Consider the following 21853-nt stretch of genomic DNA (forward strand, 5'->3'; position numbering starts at 1 on the left):
AATGGGAGTTTCTTCTGATCCTCTCTTCTTCCCACAATTCAGCTCCTGCTCCTGACTCCAGTCATAATGAATTGCTTCAACACCTCAATCCTCCACAATGCCAATATCTCCTCCAGGTGTTTAACTGCATGTGGTGCCAAGATATTTTCCCCTGTCGGTGGAGGGGACGATATTGTGGTTCCTGTCCTTAAGCTTGTCAAGGATCCGTTGTCCCTTGATAGTTACCAGCCCATTAGCATGACCAGTGTTCCCTGCTCGTTGGCTCAGTTAGGTCTTTTTATCTCGGGACCTTTTATCTCCTTATGAGTGCGACTTTTCGGAGGGACGGTATCTGATAGATCATCTGCTTCGATTGGAAACCACAGTTCGGTAGGCATTTTTTTATTGCCATCTTGTTGCAGTTTTTTTCCATCTTCGTAAGGCCTACGATACGCTTGGTGCCATCACATCCTACTTACACGTTCCATGAGTGGGGTCTTCAGGACCCCATCCTTATTTTTATTTGTCACTTCCTGTCCCACCAGTTTTTTGGAACTGTTCTCAGCTGTCTGCAGATCCAGGAGAATGGCTTTTCACAGGGCTCCATATTACATGTCCTTTTCTAATCGCTATTAATAGACTTGTGGTTTCTGCTGGACTGTTGGTCATCCCTGCTCTGTATGTGAATGACTTCTGCATTTGGGCTAGCTCCCACGCAGTGCCCTCTACAGAACGACAGCTCCAAGGTGCCATCCAGCGTGCTTCCATGTGGACTCACTCGCACAGTTTTCATTTATCTCTCCTTCAGTTTAGGGTGGCACATTTCAATTGCTGTACTATGCTCTGTCCTGATCGAGAGCTCTACCTTGATGCACAACACCTGACCGTGATTCCCCAGTTTCATTTCTTGGCTCTTCTTTTTGGCAACAAGCTTCCTTGGTTGCCTCATATCCATCATTTGAAGCCCTTCCATGCTGCTCCTCTTGGAATTGGTTCACCAATGTGGTATCTGTTTAGCCATCAATGCCTTTCTCACTAGTCCTGTTGATAGTCTTCTGGTTGAACTTGGGATCCCTCCTCTTTAGATTTGGTGGTCCCAGCTCCTGGTTTCCGATGCCATTTTTATTTGGTCCTCCCCTGATTACCCTCCTATTCTATTCTTTTTGCAGCTTTGGGCCATCGCCCACCTGCTGCCTGCCCTCGGGTGGGTTTATCAGTTGGGCTTCACCTCGCTTCTCTCCACTGTGACTTCCATCTCCCCTTCTTGTCCTCTTCCTCGTGCTCGCTCCGACCCCCCTCCCCCAGCCCCCCCTCCCCTCCCTTGATTAGTTCCTCAGCCACAGATTCATATGGACCTCTTCTGGGGTCTGAAAGCCTCCATCACTCCAGTGGTATTCCATTGTTTGTTCTGAATGCTGTTATGGCGTTTTATTATGGAGTTGTGTTTTACACTGATGGCTCTAAATTCGCTGATCAGATGGGATGTGCCTTCACGTCTTCTGTTGGCACGGAACATTAGCTGTTGCCTGCCACACATGGGGTATTTACTGCAGAATTCATGGCTATCTATAGGGCCCTCTGTTTTATTAAATGGTCCTCCCTGACCCGCATTTTGTTATGTACAGACTCAATGAGCAGCCTTCAGGCTATTGCTTGGTGTTTTTCGTGCCATCACTTGATGTGTGCCATCAATGACCTTCTCACTGATCTTGGTGATGCTGCATATTTGGTCGACTTCCTTTGGGTTCCTGGCTATGTGAGTGTCCCGGGTAATGAACGTGCTGATCATCATGCTGGGGTGGGGGTCCCAGTGGCAGCCACCTACTCCCCGTTCTCCCTCACCCCTCTGGGGCAGATTTGCGGCTTTACATTAAATCCCTTTTTGCTCAATCATGGGCTGACTCTTGGGCAGCTACCCCCATGTCTAATGAAGTTCGCCCCATCACGGAGATTCCCACCCTGTGGTGTTCTTCCCTCTGCCTCTCCCAGCGGGAATCTACCATCCTTTGCCATCTTTCTATTGGACATCGAGCCACCCCCCCAACCCCCCTCCCATGTTGTAGTTGTGGGTCTCAGTTCATGGTGATCCATATTTTGATGGACTGCTCCACCCTTTGGCCCTTCACACTAAGTATGCCATCCCACCTTTTTTGTTTCGGGTGTTAGCCGACAACCCTCACCTGGTTACATCTGTTCCTAATTTTTTTCTTCTTTTTAAGTGATTTACACTTACAGGTGTAAGTCCTTGAATTTTTTCGTGGAATTTGGGTCTCAGTTAGTATAGGCATTGTTTATGGAGGCCTTGACCTTGCCTCCCCATCAGCCAGGTTCTTGTCTCCTTTTCAATACTTTTTTTCCAGTCTGTTGTGCTGTTTTGTTTCCCCTTTTATTGTGTCTTCTTCTCCTGGTGTTGTCCCCGTTGTATCATGATGATGGTATGGTACAGTGTGGGTGTCGTGCCACACTGCATGTAGCTTTTCTGGGGCATCCCTGCTATCCCCATTTCCACCCACCCCCTCCTGTTCTTTTCTCTTCTTGCTGCCCTGACGTCCCTCTTCCCCCTTTGTTTGCACGTTATCCCTTCCCCATGACTGGACTGTGCTGTTTGTGCTGTTTTCCCTTGATTTCTTCCACCCTAGATCGTGGGATTGCCGACCTTGCTGTTTGGTCCCCTCCCCTCAATCAACCACCCAACCTATATAGGAAAAGTCTCTGGGCAATTAAACCCCTTCCACTGGCTTGGATGACTTCCTCTTGTCCCTCTCGTTGTGAGGAGAAATTTTTAGTTCAGCTGCATATTGGGCACTGTCATTTCAGTCACTGTTATTTGTTAATTGAGAGCCCCCACCACTCTGTGCCTACTGCAAACAACCGTTGACAGTGCACCTTTTTCTGAACCAATGCCGATTTTATAACCATTTACGTTTTAATGTATATTTGCCATCTGAATTGTCAGATATTCTAGCAGATACAGCTTGAGCTGTACATTATGTTTTTCTATTTATTCTTCGTGGTAGGATGGCGAAGGAAATTTAATTTCCTATCATTTGAGCATCCACCTCAAAGGGGAAGTGATCATTTTTGGCTGTCTCCCTATTCCACTTAATTAGGCGCTGAGTATTATCGACTTCAGTTTCATCTGGGAATTGAACATTTTAAGTGATGACATCAACTCTCAACCAAACTGTCACCTTTCAGTGCATCCTAGTCCTCGGACTACAGTACTGATCATTGTGTCGCCACAATCAAGATTTCGGTTGATGGGGGGAGGGGGGTTTAAATATTTCACTTTAGCCAAAAATCACAGCTTTTGCTGTTTCTGGTAACCTCACCAAGACATTTGATCTAGTCAGTTATTTCTGCTCATACCAAAACGCAATGCCTCCGGCATACAAAGATGATGTGACTTACCAAACGAAAGCGCTGGCAGGTCGATAGACACACAAACAAACACAAACATACACACAAAATTCTAGCTTTCGCAACCAACGGTTGCCTCGTCAGGAAAGAGGGAAGGAGAGGGAAAGATGAAAGGATGTGGGTTTTAAGGGAGAGGGTAAGGAGTCATTCCAATCCCGGGAGCGGAAAGACTTACCTTAGGGGGAAAAAAGGACGGGTATACACTCGCGCGCACACACACACATGTATATGTGTGGAGAGATATATATAAAAACAAAGTGCTGGCAGGTCGATAGACACACAAAATTCAAGCTTTCGCAACCAACGGTTGCTTCGTCAGGAAAGAGGGAAGGAGAGGGAAAGATGAAAGGATGTGGATTTTAAGGGAGAGGGTAAGGAGTCATTCCAATCCCGGGAGCGCAAAGACTTACCTTGGGGGGAAAAAGGGACAGGTATACACTAGCGCGCGCGCGCGCGCGCGCACTCACACACACACACACACACACACACACACACACACACACCCATCTGCACATACACAGACACAAGCAGACATTTGTAAAGGCAAAGGGGTAAGGAGTCATTCCCAGCGGAAAAAGTCATTTGTCAGTGCATTGTCCATCTACCTGTCAGTATGTTATCATCTATTCCTCCATATTACCGAAGTTGACAAATTGTGCATTATGTTACACTGCATGTTGTAAAATTGGTGTCTGATTTTGCAATATTTTACTCCACTTAAAAGAACACATTTAAATTTATCAGAAATACTTATTTTCATTTTGGTGCCATTTAAGTTAAGATACAAAAATTTGCCGGCCGAAGTGGCCGTGTGGTTAAAGGCGCTGCAGTCTGGAACCGCAAGACCGCTACGGTCGCAGGTTCGAATCCTGCCTCGGGCATGGATGTTTGTGATGTCCTTAGGTTGGTTAGGTTTAACTAGTTCTAAGTTCTAGGGGACTAATGACCTCAGCAGTTGAGTCCCATAGTGCTCAGAGCCATTTGAACCATTACAAAAAATTTAATTAAATTTTTTATTGTTTCAGCAGTGCATTTAAATTCTGTTTCCCATTTTACAAAATATGTTTGAACCATTGTAATTCTACAGATCGTATGTTTTATTGGATATATGAAACAAGGAGTTTATGATTCCAAGACAGACTATTGCCCTTCATTGTAGTGACTGAAACTATCAGCAGTGAATTTGTTATATGAAATTGAAAGAATTGAATCATTGCAGGTTTGAAAATGTTAATTAATCTCTGTGCCTTTTAACTGTGTGTTAGGTTTACAGAGGCCTAAAAGCAGAGAGACTATTCTTCAAAACGTGTACTACATAATGCTGGGATGAAGATATACTTTCACCATGAAGCACTAATCTTAACATTACGTCAGGAACAGTGACTTGTCAAAAGTGATATTTTTGTATGTTTCTAGTTCTGAAGAAAGTGGCCTATGTGAAAACGAATCTAGTACCTATATCAAGTTTCAGATAGAACTGAAACTTGGTTAAGTTCATATTGGTCCATTAGGTACATTCTGTATAAATTTCAACAGAATTGAAGGTGGATGACTTGGAAGAATCTTTCACTGTGTGCATGTGTATGGAAAGAGGAGTGTAATACTGAGTAATGTTATGGCTGCTCCTTCAGTGGACTCTATATTCACTGTGGCGTTTTCTGATAGAATTGTCCCCATAGCTTGGTACAAGTTGCATAAAGAGAATGCTTCTTGCATATGAGGGCTAAATCGTTGGACACACCAGTAACTTCTACCATCAAAGAAAAATGCAGTTTAATTTGACAACTCCACAGCCAAAGGCACTTGATAATATTCCCCAGTAAAAGCCACGGTGCTCTTGTACTTCTCCCCAGAAAATTGTTGTAATCATTATTACCATTTGTTGTTGAGCTCTGTGCCTCGTTAATTAGCTTAATGTATTATCCTTTGATACAATTCACAGTATTTTGTCAGCTTTCTAACTGCCTAAACTTAACCTGCCCTCAATCAAAAGTTTAATTTGAACACCACAAAGCTGTACTCTGCATGATCCTGTTGTAGTTGATATGCACATGCCTTTTTCTGACCTTTTGAACTAACACCCACCCAGTTTTAGAGGGACCTATAGTTTAATGTGGGCTCCAAACCATTTGAGCAACTTAAGTAACTTGAGTCATTTCACATGTACATTTCATTGGTAGAGATGAAATACATCTTTGGACTAACAGGGAAATTTCAGATTTGTTGTGTGACATTGAACCAATCCATTTCTCACAACTGTCAAGGTGGTATTATAATTTTGGGAGCTTGGAGAAGTGGAGGGAAAGGAGGCTGAAGGCTGAGAGGGAGACCCAGCAAGTGAGTGGGATACTAATGTGGCATCAATGAGCATGCCTTGGTGCAGACGGGGGGAGGAGCTTGTATCATGTAATGGCTGATTCAACCGCAATTCAAACTGTTCAAAAATTGCAACATAGTGCTAGTTTCTTGCATGGAAAAGTGCCAGTAATGCCTTTGCTCTATACCTCAGCCCAAACTGTAGCTTTGGGAGAACACATTAGTTTTGCATCACACAAATGGTGGTATCGAGAACCCAAAATAGCCAGTTTTGTTGTTCACGACTGTATTCAGGTGGAAGTGTGCTTTGTCTGTGAACCAGATGCAGCCAGCATCAAGTCCTTCATTATCAATTGCTTTGAGACAATGGTGTACAAATTCAGCCCTTTGTTGCACAGTTCATATAGGTATGGCCTGGTAGCTTTGTAATTTGAATAGAACCATGTAGGCTCTGTCTTAGTATTTTCTGCATGCTGGAATGCTTCAAATCAGTCTGTGCTACACTTCATCAGATGGATTCCTTTGGGTTTTGTTAAATAATTCCAGAAACCGTGACGACATTCTCAGGAGTAACTAAAGTTGGCCTTGGGCCAAAATTCTCCACTAGGTCAATAGCAAAGCTGCCAGTCCATTGGAATTTGGCGAAGAGCATGCAGATCCTTTTGGAAATTAAGTAATGTTTGAAAACTACACCTTGTTGTTGTAGGACAGTGTTTTAACTTGTGGCATTCCAGTACCAGAAAAACACTTTCAGTGGAATACACTATTTCAACCTTTTCCTTCGGTACGCTAACCTCCTTTCAAGTTTAAACAGTGGAACTGATTGTTCTGAGATGCACCACACTATTTTAAAGGCAGTGTGTATTCCGACTTCAGTACCATCTGTTAACAGCTTTCTGTATGAAATTTTTAAAGCCTTCACAATAAATGTACCTTTTGTTGCATCTGTCTGTTGGTCTAGTTTTCAAGATATTTAACTTTGACTGGACATTGTCTATGTAATTCAGAAAAGCTGCTATTTTGTGTAGGATTTAGATGATAAAGGTTGTGAAGCGGGACTGCATTCTCCAGTCAGGTTGTATTCTTTTAATGCGTATAAAAATGATGATGTGCACGTCTAAGGTTACTGTTTAAAGAATGTAAGACATTAGTTCTGATAACACCAGTCTCTGTAACGTTCTCATAATTTGGTGGATACTGTAACTGTTGTTCTGTGAGATCACAGATGTCGCATTGTGCAATTCACATGTATTTCCAACTTATCATGGAAGCATGGAATTCTTAATTGCATCAGTGGTTCTATTCCATTTTTGCTATATGAGGTCTTGTTCGCTTTCGACTGCAGTATTCCAACCAAACTCTAAACTTACTTTTTCCGTTTGAACAAGAATTATTGTACCTCTTTGACTGATTTACTAATTGCACAGCAATGCCAGCGTATCATACTTAGAAACTTCCCTGTTTAAAACACCATCTTACTGAAAAATGGTGTATTTCAGTATAACTCTTAAAAATCTTGTATACTGAAGTATGTCGACTTTTAAAATATTTTGGATGTGTAAGTATTAAAATAATTTCACTCATGAAAGGGAATAATTGAAATTTACATTATTGAGAACAGGGAAAAATTCCAGCTTCAGAGAAAAGTTGATAATTTTTAAAGGTGAACTACAATTAATGTACACAGTTTGATTGTGAACTAGTTACAGCCACTGTAATTCTGTCAAACAGTTATTTGCTTGCTAATTCAAGTCATGCTGCTCAGAATGGTAGGTCTACAGCTATATAATATTGAGGAAAATTCGGTAAATTTTTATTTTGTCCCTCTCAGTTGCATGACTATACAATTTATTGCTGCAGTGGTTACCAGTTTTGGGCTGACTCGCCCATTCTCAAACAACGCACTTTGTTAGTGATTGTAAATAGCTGCACAACATGGTGCCAAAAGGTCTGAATTGCTGCATACAAGAAAGTGAATCTGTGAGCAGCAAATACGCTCATTGATACGACAAACTGAAATTTGGTTGTGTCATTTAGGTGAAAAAGCAGACACACAGGCCATCACATATCAGTGAGCATATTTGTTGCTCACAGTGTGACTTTCTTGTATGAAGCAGTGCATGCCTCTTGGCCTCATGTTGTATAACTAGTTATGCCTAATAACAAGTACAAAGCCAGTAACCATTGCAGCAATAAATTGTATATTTGTGCAACTGAGATGAGATGGATGAAATAAAAATTTATCATGTTTTCCTCATGCATATTATACAGCATTTTCATCACTACCACCACCATTATCATTCACACCACCACCACCACCACCACCAACAACAACAACAACAACAACACACCACTACTTCTCTGCCAATGGTAGGGTCTGCTTGGAACACAATCATTTTCACATTCTTCAGTCTTCCTCCACCTCTCTGTTGTCGCTCTGATCCAGTCTTCTCCTCACTTCCAAATGCTTTCTTCCCTTTCTTTTAGCCACTTGGCATGAAGCAAGGGGCTGCCTGTATGGGTAAAGTACAACAAAGGCCTGTGTGCTTTGACTGCTTTACTAACTGTGCAGGCCCTACAGGAACCCTGAAAAATGCCAATAAATGGTAGCACTGGTGAAGCTGTGTTAGGCCCATCAGGCCCACAGTGGATAAAAATGAAAATTCAACATTTCCCCAATTTCTAAAAATGCCTACATATTTTGCCCATAATAATGATCCAGTGGAATTTATATTCCATTATTGTGTAACAGCATCTATTTTATTTATCTATTTAACACATTGCGCATGGCAAATGTAAATATCATAAACATTCATTAGTGAGACAGTTTTATACACTCTGTGGATGTATTTCTTTTGTAAATAAAAATAAATTATTGCAAGGTCTATTTACAGCAACCTTGATAGCAGATGGAAGAAAGAACAATCACATACAGATCGTAACTCTTCTCAGCAGAAAACCTCTGGTGCTTTGAACATTTTCTCAAATGATGGAAGCTTTTTGGATCAGTTCAAGAAGATGTCTGGTGTTAAAGGTAAAATAATAGTACTAAGAAATGTTTTGAAGCATATTTCTTTTGGTTTTTGAAATGACTGTTTTTTTTTTCAGAAGGTAAACAGAGAAGAGAGGATGCCGTCAGCAGTATTATTGACATAAAGAATACTCCTCAAGCCATTGATACTCATGCATCTGACAAAAGGGATAGAGGTGAGAATGTACATACTTATGGTCTTCTGTGCCAAGTGTCTTCACAAAGAATTTGGGGCTGTGCTGTGCAGCTGACACACAAAGTTTGCTGAATTATGTAGATGGTCTAAAATTTTGGAATGTCACAACTACAGGCTAGAACATGTCAGAGTGAAGATATGCAAGAAAGGAAAAAAAAATTTAAGTAATTTAAACATGTCAGCTGGGGAAACAAAACACTAAATCTAATGTAAAATGTGAACTAGCCACCTGAAGATGAACCTATCGATTTGAAACTGGTAATGGCACTGTTTAACATTAATAGATAGCTATGTAAAAAGTGGCAGGTTGCTGTAATCTTTTGTGTAAGATTCAACCTATATTAAATAAATAAGATTCAGTAGAGGGTGAGATGTTATGGTTTATTTTGTCAGATTTGAAATAAAAGTTCACTTTAATCAGCGTTGCATTTACTCCCAGGCCCTCAGTCTGTAATATGTAAGGCAAGTCCAAGCTTTTGCAGCCTTGTACTAGTCAGCACTACAACTCCTCTGTAACTAGAAGTTCTATAAGATCTTTAGCAACCAATGTTAGGTGCTGTGCATTGCACATATGAGTGTGGAGGACTTCACTTAATTACTGGATTTTGAATAAGTTTGAAACTTCTACTAAGAAGTGAATCTCTAGGTGTGCATCTAGTTTATGGGGTAGATATGAGGGTTGGAACTTAAATAGTGGTAACTATTTATTCACAACCGATACAAAAGGGTTACATGTTTGCACCTGTTACTGTCCTTCAAAGTAGTCACCAGCATTATGTAGAACCTGTTGCCAGTGATGTGAAAGGCGTTGTATACCATTAGCAGTGCCTGTTCTGTTGATGGTCCGAATGGAGCTGTCTACTGCCTGTCGAATCTCTGGAACAGTTCTGAAGCGAATGCCACGAAGCCAAAACTGAAATGCCAATCCAGCGAATGGCTTCATTATGGGTCGCCGCGAAAGTCAGTGCGTCAGAGCCCCAGTATGGTGAAAGTTGTGGTGATTCTCGTGTACGACTGTGATGGCGTTATCCTAACGCATTACATTCCTCCACGGCAGACCGTCGATGCACAGTATTACTGTTTGTTTTTAGGGCATCACCTGTGACCAGCTTTGCGCAAGAAGCAGTGCCACTTTCTGTGCAACCCACCCATCATTTTGCACGACAGTGCGTGGGTGCATACAGCGCAAGCTGTGGCTGCTCTGTTCACTCGATGGGACTGTGAAGTGCTGTACCATCCACCATACTCCCTGGACTAAAGTCCTTGTGACTTTGATTTGATTCCGAAGATGAAGGAACCACTTCGTGGCATTCGCTTCAGAGCTGTGGTGCCAGTTCAGTTCCCTCCAGTGACCTACCAAGGCCTCATTGCTTCCATGCCACAACGTGTCGCTGTTGTTATCCATGCCAAATGTGGACATACTGCATATTAGACAGATGGTCATAATGTTCTGGCTGATCAGTGTGTGCTGTAGGTATCTAGAAGCATGGCAGTATGCACTACTTTTGAATGACGTCAGTTCTTGCTGTTTTATGAAAGGATGTATTTTATTACGGGTAAGTAGAATAATGAGGATCATGTGTGAATACATGATACTTGAGCGCATTGTAATTTGTATAATTATACTTTCAATATTGTGCACTGTAGTTTTCTGCTGCCACAACCAAACTTCGATCATCTCAAGAATTCATGTCATAATGTATAAGGGTACCTTTTGTTTGACACATCATATTATTGCTTTTCATAGTTTTTACTGTATTGAGTTTGTGTATGGTTTATTTTATTTGGTTTGAGGATATGTTTAGTGTATGTAGATTTTCAATGGTCATTGCAGAATGATTTTAGATTTTTTCATTTACATGTTATCGATGGAAAGGACTGCTGACCACATGGATGTTCCATTGCCTTTAGAAAACCAGTGCTAGTATGTAATTGACTACCTCCTTTGGCAATGCACCTGGTTCACTCCCAACTCATTTCTTACCTGAGGTTAACCCCCCGCCCCCTCTCCCTCCTCCTTTCAGTTTCTGTGCTAAACGACAACTACTCTTACCCACACTGTTACTGTCTGTGTCTGGTGCATAGTATTTGCCTACCTGAAAATGCTGTCACCTAAAGGAAGCTTCCAGGTGAAAATCAGCAGGGTGATCTGGATAGTGTGCAGCTGACTGGCTACATTTAAGGCCGGTAACGCACGAGGCAGCCAGGCTGTGGCAGCCGATAAAACAATGACAGTTGATTGCAGGCCGCGCACTAGGCAGCCAGGATTTTGTGGCCGCGGCAGCCGACAGAACACAGGCGACTGCACGGCAGCCAGGCAGCTGTGCACAGCCAGTGGCGAGCTGTGGGTCCCACAAAGAGCGTGTGTGGCTGCCTCAGTCTCCACGCACTTGTCCGAGCAGCCACACCTTTTCTGCACCTCGAGGCAAAAGTTGCAATGGCTTTCGACACTGAGAAATTTATTCAAGAAATTGAAAGACAAAGAGCAATCTGGGACTTGACTTGTGAAGACTACAGTGACCATGACGTGAAGAGGAGATGGGAGGAAATCACAAATATAATGTGTGAGGAGAATATGACGAAAAATGAAAAGAAAGAATTCGGTAAGTCATTTATTATTTATTACATAATAAAAATGGTTATACATACAGTAATCAAGAAAAGGGTATCATTGTACACTTAACAATAATTCACGTGAAAGCAGTAATAGTCATGTCCACAATTCAATTAACACATATAATTATTACCCCAATGCAATTCTGTTTTGCCATTCCAGCAGATTTCCATGTGTAAAATAATCCACAAATAAATCTCTGTATGCTGATGCTGATGAACGGCACCCTGCTTTTGTAGGACCTGGGGAAATTTCCAGTTCTGGAGGGATGTACAGGGTGTATACGACCCGGGAAATCCGGGAAAAACCCGGTAATTTTTTGGAATTCCGGGAATTTTCCTTGTTTTAGTTTTCAGTGAAATTTTTGTAATTTTGACTGCAGAATTGATTCTCTAGCAAAGAATGTCATTGTAACCTGCTACTGGAGAATGACGCTGCAGCAGTAAAATATAAACGAGAGGGAAAAAAATAAAAGTTTAGTGGCAAAGGAAATGTGCAATTTACAACAACAAAACACCGTGCTCACACAAGCGTCTGCAAATAGCAAAAATATGTCAAAGGTCGTAGGGCGCAGACTGTAATTCTTCGTAACAATAAACTGCTTGCTATGAGCATGATGTCACAACTGTTCACATTAGGTTCGTTTGAACAATTGCCAGCGGTCTGTTGCGCATGCGCATTTGACTCCCGTACAAGCAGTACCTCCTCCCACTACTTGAAGTTTGGCTTTTAGCTGTATCGGTAGTAGCAGCAAGCAGCCAGATGCAAACGAGAAAAATTTTTCTCGCGCATCCTAGCTGCCAGATTCACGCTTGCACAGAGTTGTCTGAGTTGTAGTGGGGGAGGGGGTTAACCTCCACGTGACCCCTGTTTACTTTAAGTGATTTCGCTGCTTCTCTTCGTGTACAGCTCCCACGTCAAATGAAAACAAAACAGATTTCTGTGGCCGGGAGCTATGAAGTGAATTAAAATACATTCATATAATTACGGAGGGCAAAAATATATTACTGATTTCAGTTTTCTGATTTTGTTTTATTTCCAAGTTAGTAGCAGTCAAGCATTAATCGCCTTACAGAACAGTGAAGTTATTTTTGGAAGTTTGCTAAAGAAATTTGGCTTTATTAATCCTTCCGCTGAGGCAATCATTTTATTTGAAACGAAGTGTTTCATTCTACAGTATTGGCTAGTTCCAGCTGTTCTCTGAATTTCAAGTGCAGTTTCAAGTGCACGTTATCATCTTCTGCCATATATGGCATTATGCCATAATAAAGAACCAAAAATGAGATCATAGAGTACTGGTACTCCAAGAAAATTTACACCCTAAAAACGACACTGAAAAGCTTAATATGAAATGGGACCTACTTCATTGTGAATCTGAACAAAGCCAATTTGCACTTCAACCCGAATCATGCATTTAAGTATGGTTTACGAAATTCTGATGCTCTTTGGAGTATCCTCTGATGCCCTGTTTCTTTTATGGTGTAATGTAAAGTCTCTTAGTGTTTTATACACACAAACATACGGGCTTCCTACACCACTGCAGTTGCACACGCACAATAATGCCTGTTTTCTGGCACTCTCTGGCAACTGGTAAATCAAACCTATTTCTAACAGTCTCCGGATAGTATTGCGAACTGTGGTTAGAAAAGCATTACTTTCAAAGTAAATTTTTTTTTACGCAAGATGAATTATGTTACGTGTAAGAAAGTGGGATGGATATCTAAATCACAGAGCGTTCGAAACTGAAAAGTTTGAGGACCAGCCACTTACAAGAATTTCAAGCCGAGACATTTATGTCATAATTTTAAATTTACTAGCACATTTGTATGATGTATCTTAAAGTATAACACACGCAAAAAAAGATCAATATTACATGTGAAAGCTTAGCTTCTGTTGTAGCGTGTTAATCTTAGAGACTAGTATTATATGTGAAAGCTTAGCTTTTCTTGTAGATATACGGTACTGTGTACATTAATGTAAACCGGTAACTTTTCCTCTTGCGTATTCGCGCTATGTAACCAGTGATCTTGCTATTGGCTGACACGTGTCCTATGCTCTGAATAGCTGCTGTCATCGGCTGGCGAGATCTTGTGGCTTGAGATATGACTCGCTTACAAAAGAACATCGCAAGCTCGGTTTCAACGCTCCGGAAACTAACGCGCTGTGTTTGGTGCAATTCGAATTTATGCTTTCGTAATACGAAAATATGCAGCGTATATGTTGCTGCAAATCAAAGGTCTTTCCAAAACTTCTCTTCTCTTCTTTTCTTTATTAAAAGTCTCTCCAAAACTTATCTGCCCCGATTTTTCTTTTTTTTTTCCGGAAAGTTGTGCGCAATTGTATAAGACGTTAACCATTCAAAGGATTGATGTTTTACAGTTCCGAGGGAAAATCTACGGAAAACCTACTGTCACTTAGCACAGAAAAAGTGTATTTTCGCCCAGGAAAAAGCATATTTTTTAAACGGGATATCCGGGAGAAATCCGGGAATAATCCGGGAATTTTTTTTCCTTGTCCTTGTATACACCCTGATGTACAGTGTGTCTTCAAATTTGTAGCCATCTTCTTCTCATACATAATTATGTAAAACACAGCATGCTTTTATTATGGCAATTGCAAATTCTTCCTGAACTCCCATAGGGTGATGAAAAATTCTCCATTTATTTGCCAGAATGCCAAACGTGCAGGGTATCACTGTACACTTAACAATAATTCACGTTGTTGTTGTTGTTGTTGTTGTTGTGTCCTGAGACTGGTTTGATGCAGCTCTCCATGCTACTCTATCCTGTGCAAGCTTCTTCATCTCCCAGTACCTACTGCAACCTACATCCTTCTGAATCTGCTTAGTGTATTGATCTCTTGGTCTCCCTCTACGATTTTTACCCTCCATGCTGCCCTCCAATGCTAAATTTGTGATCCCTTGATGCCTCAAAACATGTCCTACCAACCGATCCCTTCTTCTAGTCAAGTTGTGCCACAAACTTCTCTTCTCCTCAATCCTATTCAATACCTCCTCATTAGTTACGTGATCTACCCATCTAATCTTCAGCATTCTTCTGTAGCACCACATTTCAAAAGCTTCTATTCTCTTCTTGTCCAAACTGGTTATCGTCCATGTTTCACTTCCATACATGGCTACACTCCATACAAATACTTTCAGAAACGACTTCCTGACATTTAAATCTATAATTCACGTGAAAGCAGTAATAGCCATGTCCACAATTCAATTAACACATATAATTATTACCCCAATGCAATTCTGTTTTGCCATTCCAGCAGATTTCCATGTGTAAAATAATCCACAAATAAATCTCTGTATGCTGATGCTGATGAACGGCACCCTGCTTTTGTATGATCTGGAGAAATTTCCAGTTCTGGAGGGATGTACAGTGTGTCTTCAAATTTGTAGCCATCTCTTTCTCACACATAATTATGTAAAACACAGCATGCTTTTATTATGGCAATTGCAAATTCTTCCCGAACATCCATAGGGTGATGATAAATGTCTCCATTTATTTGCCAGAATGCCAAACGTGCATTCTATAAATCGCCTAGCCCGAGACAGTCGGTAGTTAAAGATACTTTTTTTGTCTGTTAAACTCCTTCCTCCATAAGGACGCATTAAATTTTCAGACATACCAAACGCCTCATCTCCGACAATGACGTATGGCATCGGTATTCCATTGTTTGATATTGAGCTTTTCTCTGGTATTTGTAAATTTTTATTTAGGAGTTTTTCATACAGAACTGATTTCTTAAAAATAGATGAGTCACTACATTTTCCGTATTCTCAAACATCAATGTAAGTGAATTTCTAATCTGCAGCACATAAAGCAAGTAAAACAATCGAAAAATAATTTTTGTAATTATAGTAAAGTGAACCTGAATGACAGGGTTTTATTACTCTGATATGTTGCACGTCGATGGCACCGATGCAATTGGGAAAGTTTGCATATCTATTAAATCCATTTGCTATTTCAATCCATCTTGCCTCATTTAATTCTGGAAAAACAGTCTGTCTCATTTTGTCCCAAATCGCCAAGTAATTTTCATATGATTTCTCGGACAGTAGTACGTCCAATCCGAAAATTGTGACTCAGTGCTGCTGTAGCCAGATATCTGAAATGAAATATATGTTCATATGAAAAAATTAACCCCTCGTACTTCTGCCCGGAATTTTATTAAATTATTATAATAGATTAGTCATATTAACATCCGTAATTTCATCCCATCGGCACCACTAATAGAGACTTTTTTTGCAGGCAAATCTCTACAGCAGAAGTGGAAGACTATTAGGACAAGTTTCAGCAGGGAATTAAAATGCAGAGCAGGAGCCAAAAGTGGATCAGCAGCTTTGCGTAAAGGCCCTAATGTGTATTTCGAGCAATTACAGTTTCTTAAGGAAACTGTTGTAGACAATATAACTCAAGGTAGCCTGGATGAAACTGACGTTGCTGAAAGTAACTATGGGAGCTGTGGCATACAAAGTCCTTCACTTCTTCCCAGAAAGAAGCAGAAAAGTAATGACGACAGATTGATTGATGTACTACAACAGAGTATCGCACTGAAGGAGGAGTGTGAAAGTCATCAAGAATCTGATTCAGATAGACTATTTCTGCTTTCATTACTAGAAGACATGAAAAAGATTCTGGTACATTGCAAGCTTACTACCAAAATGGAGATTATTGATGTCATAAAAAGAGTACAAATGCTTCCACTGCGGACTTATCACCCAAGGCTATTCTGATCATGCGTCAGAAACAACAGTGGCTGGAGCATATAGCCGTAGGTATGAACCAGAAGCCTCGAGTTGACAGCCGTTTCAGCATGGATGCATACTACAGCCAAATGATGGTCGAGCAGACTTCAGCAGAGGGCAGAAGTAAAGTCGCTGTAATTATTCTACGCCTATTACATACAGACAGGACACTGCCGCCAAATACAATGAGCTGTCATCGCCCACTAACTCAACTGTGTCAACTCAGAATTCTGAAATACTTGATGTATTCCAGTCATCAGTACAACTACTACTTTAATATTAATATTCTTTCCAAATGTTGTTATAATTTAGCATATAAAATTAAAATAATAATGTCAAATCATCATACATTTTGTATTATTTTCAAACTATCACTTCTGTTTTCTGATTTCGTCCGTTTTCAGTTCCTTCAAATTCGTAACTTTAGAATCAAAAGGCCAGGGGAGAAACCGATGATAATTCAATAATTTTTCACGCAAATTTGGCATTTTACTGCTTTGAAGTTTTTTAATTGTACATTTTCTAATACGAGCGACCATTGTTAGTCAGCAACATAAATCTTTGGTGTTGATGGTTGCTGCAGAATTTGGAAAGGGCAATTTTTTTTTCTTTAAAAAGAAATTGTGACTTATCATTTTAACTGCTGGCCAATTATTTTCAAATATTATTAAAATGAACTATTTGTTTTTGAACTCGCCTCAAAGTAATCAACAATTTTTCTTCCGAAGTTACACAAGCTCGCATACGAGTATCAGTACCCATTATGGAATTTCTTATATTTTCCACAAGGTTATCAAAAGATTCCACTGATATTCTTGCATAGTTAAAAAGATCTGGATAGTTTCGAAGATCCTGGAAGTAATTTTTAAATAAAACCTTTGTGCGTCGCTCCAACAGTAGAGGATGAATCCAGTATCTCTGTTTGGTTCTGCGTTTCTTCTGAGACAAAAGGTGGACAATTATCGTGTCTTCCACGTCCATCTCGCCCAGCCCATTCGTCACGACTAGCCGTCGGCTGGCTGCTCAAAATTGCGGCTGCCGCAGCTTGGCTGCTTAGTGCGTTACCGGCCTAACACCGTGACCTGACCAGTGCTAACATGATCAGCTACATTACTAGTGTGACTCACCAAGTCACTGAAATAGTCAACCCTAAAGTTGTCTAGTCAGCTTAGAAGACAGACAGACACTGTGGAGTGAGGAATGTGACTCTGCAGCTTTGGATAGGCAGGCAACTCTTTTAAGATTTGGACATCATGATGGCAGGCTTTAATGAATTCAGTCAATTGTGCATCTTCTTCGACAATCATAATATGGTTATCAGTCAGCAGTATGTCTAGTAAAGATTGATCATTGCTACTTCATGATACACTGAAAGAGGATAATACTTTAATTTCTTCAAATGAAGCGACCAAGGAATGGTAGGCTGTTTTTCCCCACATAGCATCTAGTGATGCATAGGATCACACTTCCTGGTGTGAGAATGTGTTACAGGGAGCAGTCTGACTTCAATTCCACAAACTTTAACTTAATCAAAGGAGACAGTCATGACCACTACAGTTGAACATAAAAAGAAATAGTTGTCAATTATGTAGGGAATCACAATTGTCAGACATGGAAGAGTCAGTAGGTATGAAAAAGTTTCAAGTATTAACTGCATAGCAAAATAATCATCCTTTAGCGTATTATCATTTGCCAAACAACTTATTTTGATGTTTGAAACTGATTAGGAAATATTTAGGATGTTGTGACTTCTATGACTTATAATGTAGATAAATATGCCACTTGAATTGTAATTGACTCTTAATCAGAGTGGAGAATGAAAGCAACTATTAGTGCAAAGTAAACTTATGTCTCTTGGTTGATCAGCCAACTGATAGCCTGAGTGACTTGATGGACCATATACAACAGAGAAATACTGAACACACAGACGAATTCAGAGATTTGTACAAGGGTTTCAAACATGATGCAACACAGTATTTTGCTACTATATTAAAAAATATTTTCAACATGTATGTGAGATGTTTCTGTTTTTGCAGCTCTGTACACAAGCTGCGATGTGTGTATATGATGTGAAAGATTCAAATTTTTGACTGAGTTGTTTGACTTGTTTGAAAAACACTATGTAGTGAAAAAATGTGACTAAAAATACTATTTTCTGCAGAAACGAAAAATTTATAGCAACAAAGACTTAAATTGGAAGTGGGTGTAGTTTTGCTTCATTTACTTTGAAATGTATCTGTAGGGGCAAAAGAGGGCACTCATATTCCATTAGTATTTTGCTTTTTGTCCTCCAACCAAGCAGCTTTCCGAGTTTTGTAAGATGCTGCACGGACAAGTAAAATGAGACAATGAGCATATGGCATATGAGGAAGAATTATACTTCGGTGATGTTTGTAAACCACCACACATTTCACAGAAACATCAAAATGACAAAGTTACTTTAATCTAAATACAAGGTGGGCAGAATGGACTCCCTAGTTTCAAACAATCACTGAAGAGCATGCAGGTGCGGTAGCGGAGTGAAAGTAGCAGCGTTAGGTGGAGGAAATGGTGCCATTTTCAATAGTCGCCTTGCTGTGGTGAGTGAGCATCGGGGCTTTGTCGTAAAAACATTTGTTAAAAACAATGGCGGCGCAGAGGGCTCTTCACAGTTGGTTTGGTTTGAATTGTCATGACAGGGTTTCTGATGCTAAAACCGTTAGGAAATGGATTACTAGTGATAAGGTGACAGGATGTGCACTTCCTAGAAAACCAGTTGGCTGACCGAAAACTGTGAGGACACCTGAAAACATGGCAGTTGGAGTGTCCATTGAATAGCCTGCATCACGCTCTATGTGGAGACATGCTGCTGCTCTTGGAATATCATCCAGAGTGGTAAGGCAAATTTTACACTCTGACCTTCACTTACATCCCTACAAGTTGATGGTTGTTTAAGTTCTTAGTCCAGAAGACTAGGTGAAACATACAGATGCTTGCAGTGCAATCTTAGCGTCTGTGGAACTCTACACTATTCTGTGGTCTAGCGATGAAGCACATTTTCACCTTTCCAGATCAGTAAAAAAAAAAAAGGAAAATTTTCGTCACTGGCCAACTGAAACCCATGTGAACTTCACCAAAGACCTCTACACAGTCTCAAAATGATAGGTTGGTGCACTGTATCCTCCATAGGCATTATCGGACCTTACTTTTTTGAATCTCGAGGTGCAACTGTTACTGTGAAAGCTGCACACTATTATGAGATGCTAGAGAAATTTTTACTCCCCAAAATGGAAGAGTATGGTGAGGAGTACGACATAGAAACCTTTTGGTTTCAACAAGATGGTGCCACAGCTCATACTGCCAATCATTCATGCCAAATTTTGCAAGAACAGTTTCTGACAGCCTGATCTCCTTATGAGGGGATGTTCCATGGTCCCCTCGCTCCCCGGATTTGAGACCCAGTGATTTTTTTTTTCTTTTTTTTTTTTTTCTTTCCTTTGCGGGGGGGGGGGGGGGGGGGATACCTCAAAGCAGAGGTTTACAAAGTTCAACCAAGGATCTTGGAAGCTCTTAAGAGGGCAATTACAGATGTCACCACTGGAACAACAGAAGATATGCTGAGAAGAGTTTTCGGAAACTTTTTTGAGTGACTCAGTATGTGTGTCGTTCACTAAGGTCGTCACCAAACCTAATGAAAATAAAATGGTATTGAATGTAGTTTTCAAAAATAGAAACCTTTTTTAATTATCTTTTTTGGTTTTTTTATAGTTGATCTGTCAAATCAGGGAGTCCATTCTACCTCACCTTGTATAACGATTAATTCCTAATGCTGTAAATGCCTAGTTGCCTTGAAATGTTTCCAATCCTTGTGTGGGTTAATTTGTGAATAACTTATCAGTCACCATTGTAATTAATAGTTTTAAACTTGCTTTACTTCCAATGCAGATCCAAAATAACCGTGTAACTCAGCATGGATAGGAATTTCTTACCCTCTGCACCGTCGTCTGTGCTGTAAACTGTAAATTCAAATAGTGTTGCAACTTTCTACAGAGTGATGTAAAATACATCTTCGGTAATCAGAGTATACTGAACTTCGCTTGTGACACAGTGGAAACACTTCACACAAAGATTAACTGAAACATTGTATTTGCTCAATACATAAAGCTTAAACAGTTTGTGACAGATGATGTATGTCAAAATGACCAAAAGTTGCAGAATGACGCCCAAGACTCTACAGATATTGATGACATCGTTATGATTGTCACCTATGTCCTTCTTCTATGAAGCGCACCTTATCTCCAAGGCAGAACCTGACGACAAAGAATGAACCACTGACCAGCAGGTGCCCCAAAACTTATCAGTACAACTCTTGTTGTTTCCGCTTGCAGATACATGCATCCATTCCACAGCAGATCACATATACAAACAGGAAGAAAAAAAACACACAGCATACCCTTCTAAATTCATTACAAAAATAAAATTTTTTGGTGGTGATCATTTGTTGGTTTGAGAGATGCCATGTGACATGTCGTTTCACCAAATGATATGTTACACTACATATCCCTCTCCTTAGACGAATGAGGCTGTCACTATTACAAAATTCAAATAAACAATGGACATTTGAAGTTTAGAACCAACATCTACATTTTTAAAGTAGTTTATTGACAACTTGTGCATTTTGTTCTCCCTTTTTAGGCTTCATGACAAAAACTATTTCATTTCAGTGACTGTGCCATCTGGGTCCTTCCTAACACCACCAGCCTTTCAAAACTGCGAAGGTGGGAACTCACCCATCAATATATCTTACATTCATGTAACCCTCGTGGCCTCAACCTTCATTAGTCACTGTCCTTCACCCACCTATCCCTATCCTTATTCCCATTCCGGCACTACACAGCCTTCTATTCCACCAATCCACCTGTAATCTTTTTACTTCTCTTCTTCTCCACCCCCCACCCCCCTCCACTCTCTTTCTAACCTCCGGCCTGCACCTAGCTTCCCTACCTTCTCTCCACCTCATCCCCTGTATGCTCCCAAAAGCAGCAGTTTACCACCTCCCACTCATACCCTGCTATCCCTCCCATTCCCCACCCCAGCCTTCTCCTTACCCCACCACCCGGATTGCTTCTCCTGTGCTGTTGCTTGAAGTCTGGCCAAAGCAGCCAGGGAAAGTGGTCATGTGAATGTGTGTTGCATTTGTGTGAATGCGTGCATGCGTGTTGTCTAATTCAGAAGAAAGCCTTTTGGCCAAAAGCTTACATGTTTAACAGTCTCTTTTGTTGTGCTTGTCTGTGACTGAACTTCACTATATGGTGAGTAGCAATCCATCTTTTCATAATATTGTCATCATTCCATTCTGGATTTTCCATTGTTTGATTTTAAAACTATTGACGTATGTCCTTCGCCAAAGTGATATGTTGTGCAACAGTGTCAGAGATTTTAGTGTCTACACCACATAGTACTGTAATATTTGAGTATTTTGAGCAGTTATGGAAATCGTGATAGGTATCAGTGTACATTCAAGATTGTTTTTTAACCAGTAAATTCTTCTTTTTTTCA

At 40.5% G+C, this 21853-nt stretch overlaps 1 protein-coding gene across 1 annotated transcript in view; it reads left to right on the forward strand.

Moving 5' to 3' along the window:
• The window catches only part of LOC126199343 (SURP and G-patch domain-containing protein 1), a 164645-nt gene that overhangs the window by 15592 nt on the left and 127200 nt on the right, over positions 1–21853 (forward strand). Inside the window, exons 3-4 of the mRNA XM_049936199.1 lie at positions 8610–8749; positions 8824–8922. Of these exons, the coding sequence (XP_049792156.1) occupies positions 8610–8749; positions 8824–8922 (239 nt within the window). The remainder of the gene's footprint in view (positions 1–8609; positions 8750–8823; positions 8923–21853) is intronic.

Source organism: Schistocerca nitens, chromosome 8 (assembly GCF_023898315.1).
Source record: "Schistocerca nitens isolate TAMUIC-IGC-003100 chromosome 8, iqSchNite1.1, whole genome shotgun sequence".
Taxonomy (NCBI): domain Eukaryota; kingdom Metazoa; phylum Arthropoda; class Insecta; order Orthoptera; family Acrididae; genus Schistocerca; species Schistocerca nitens.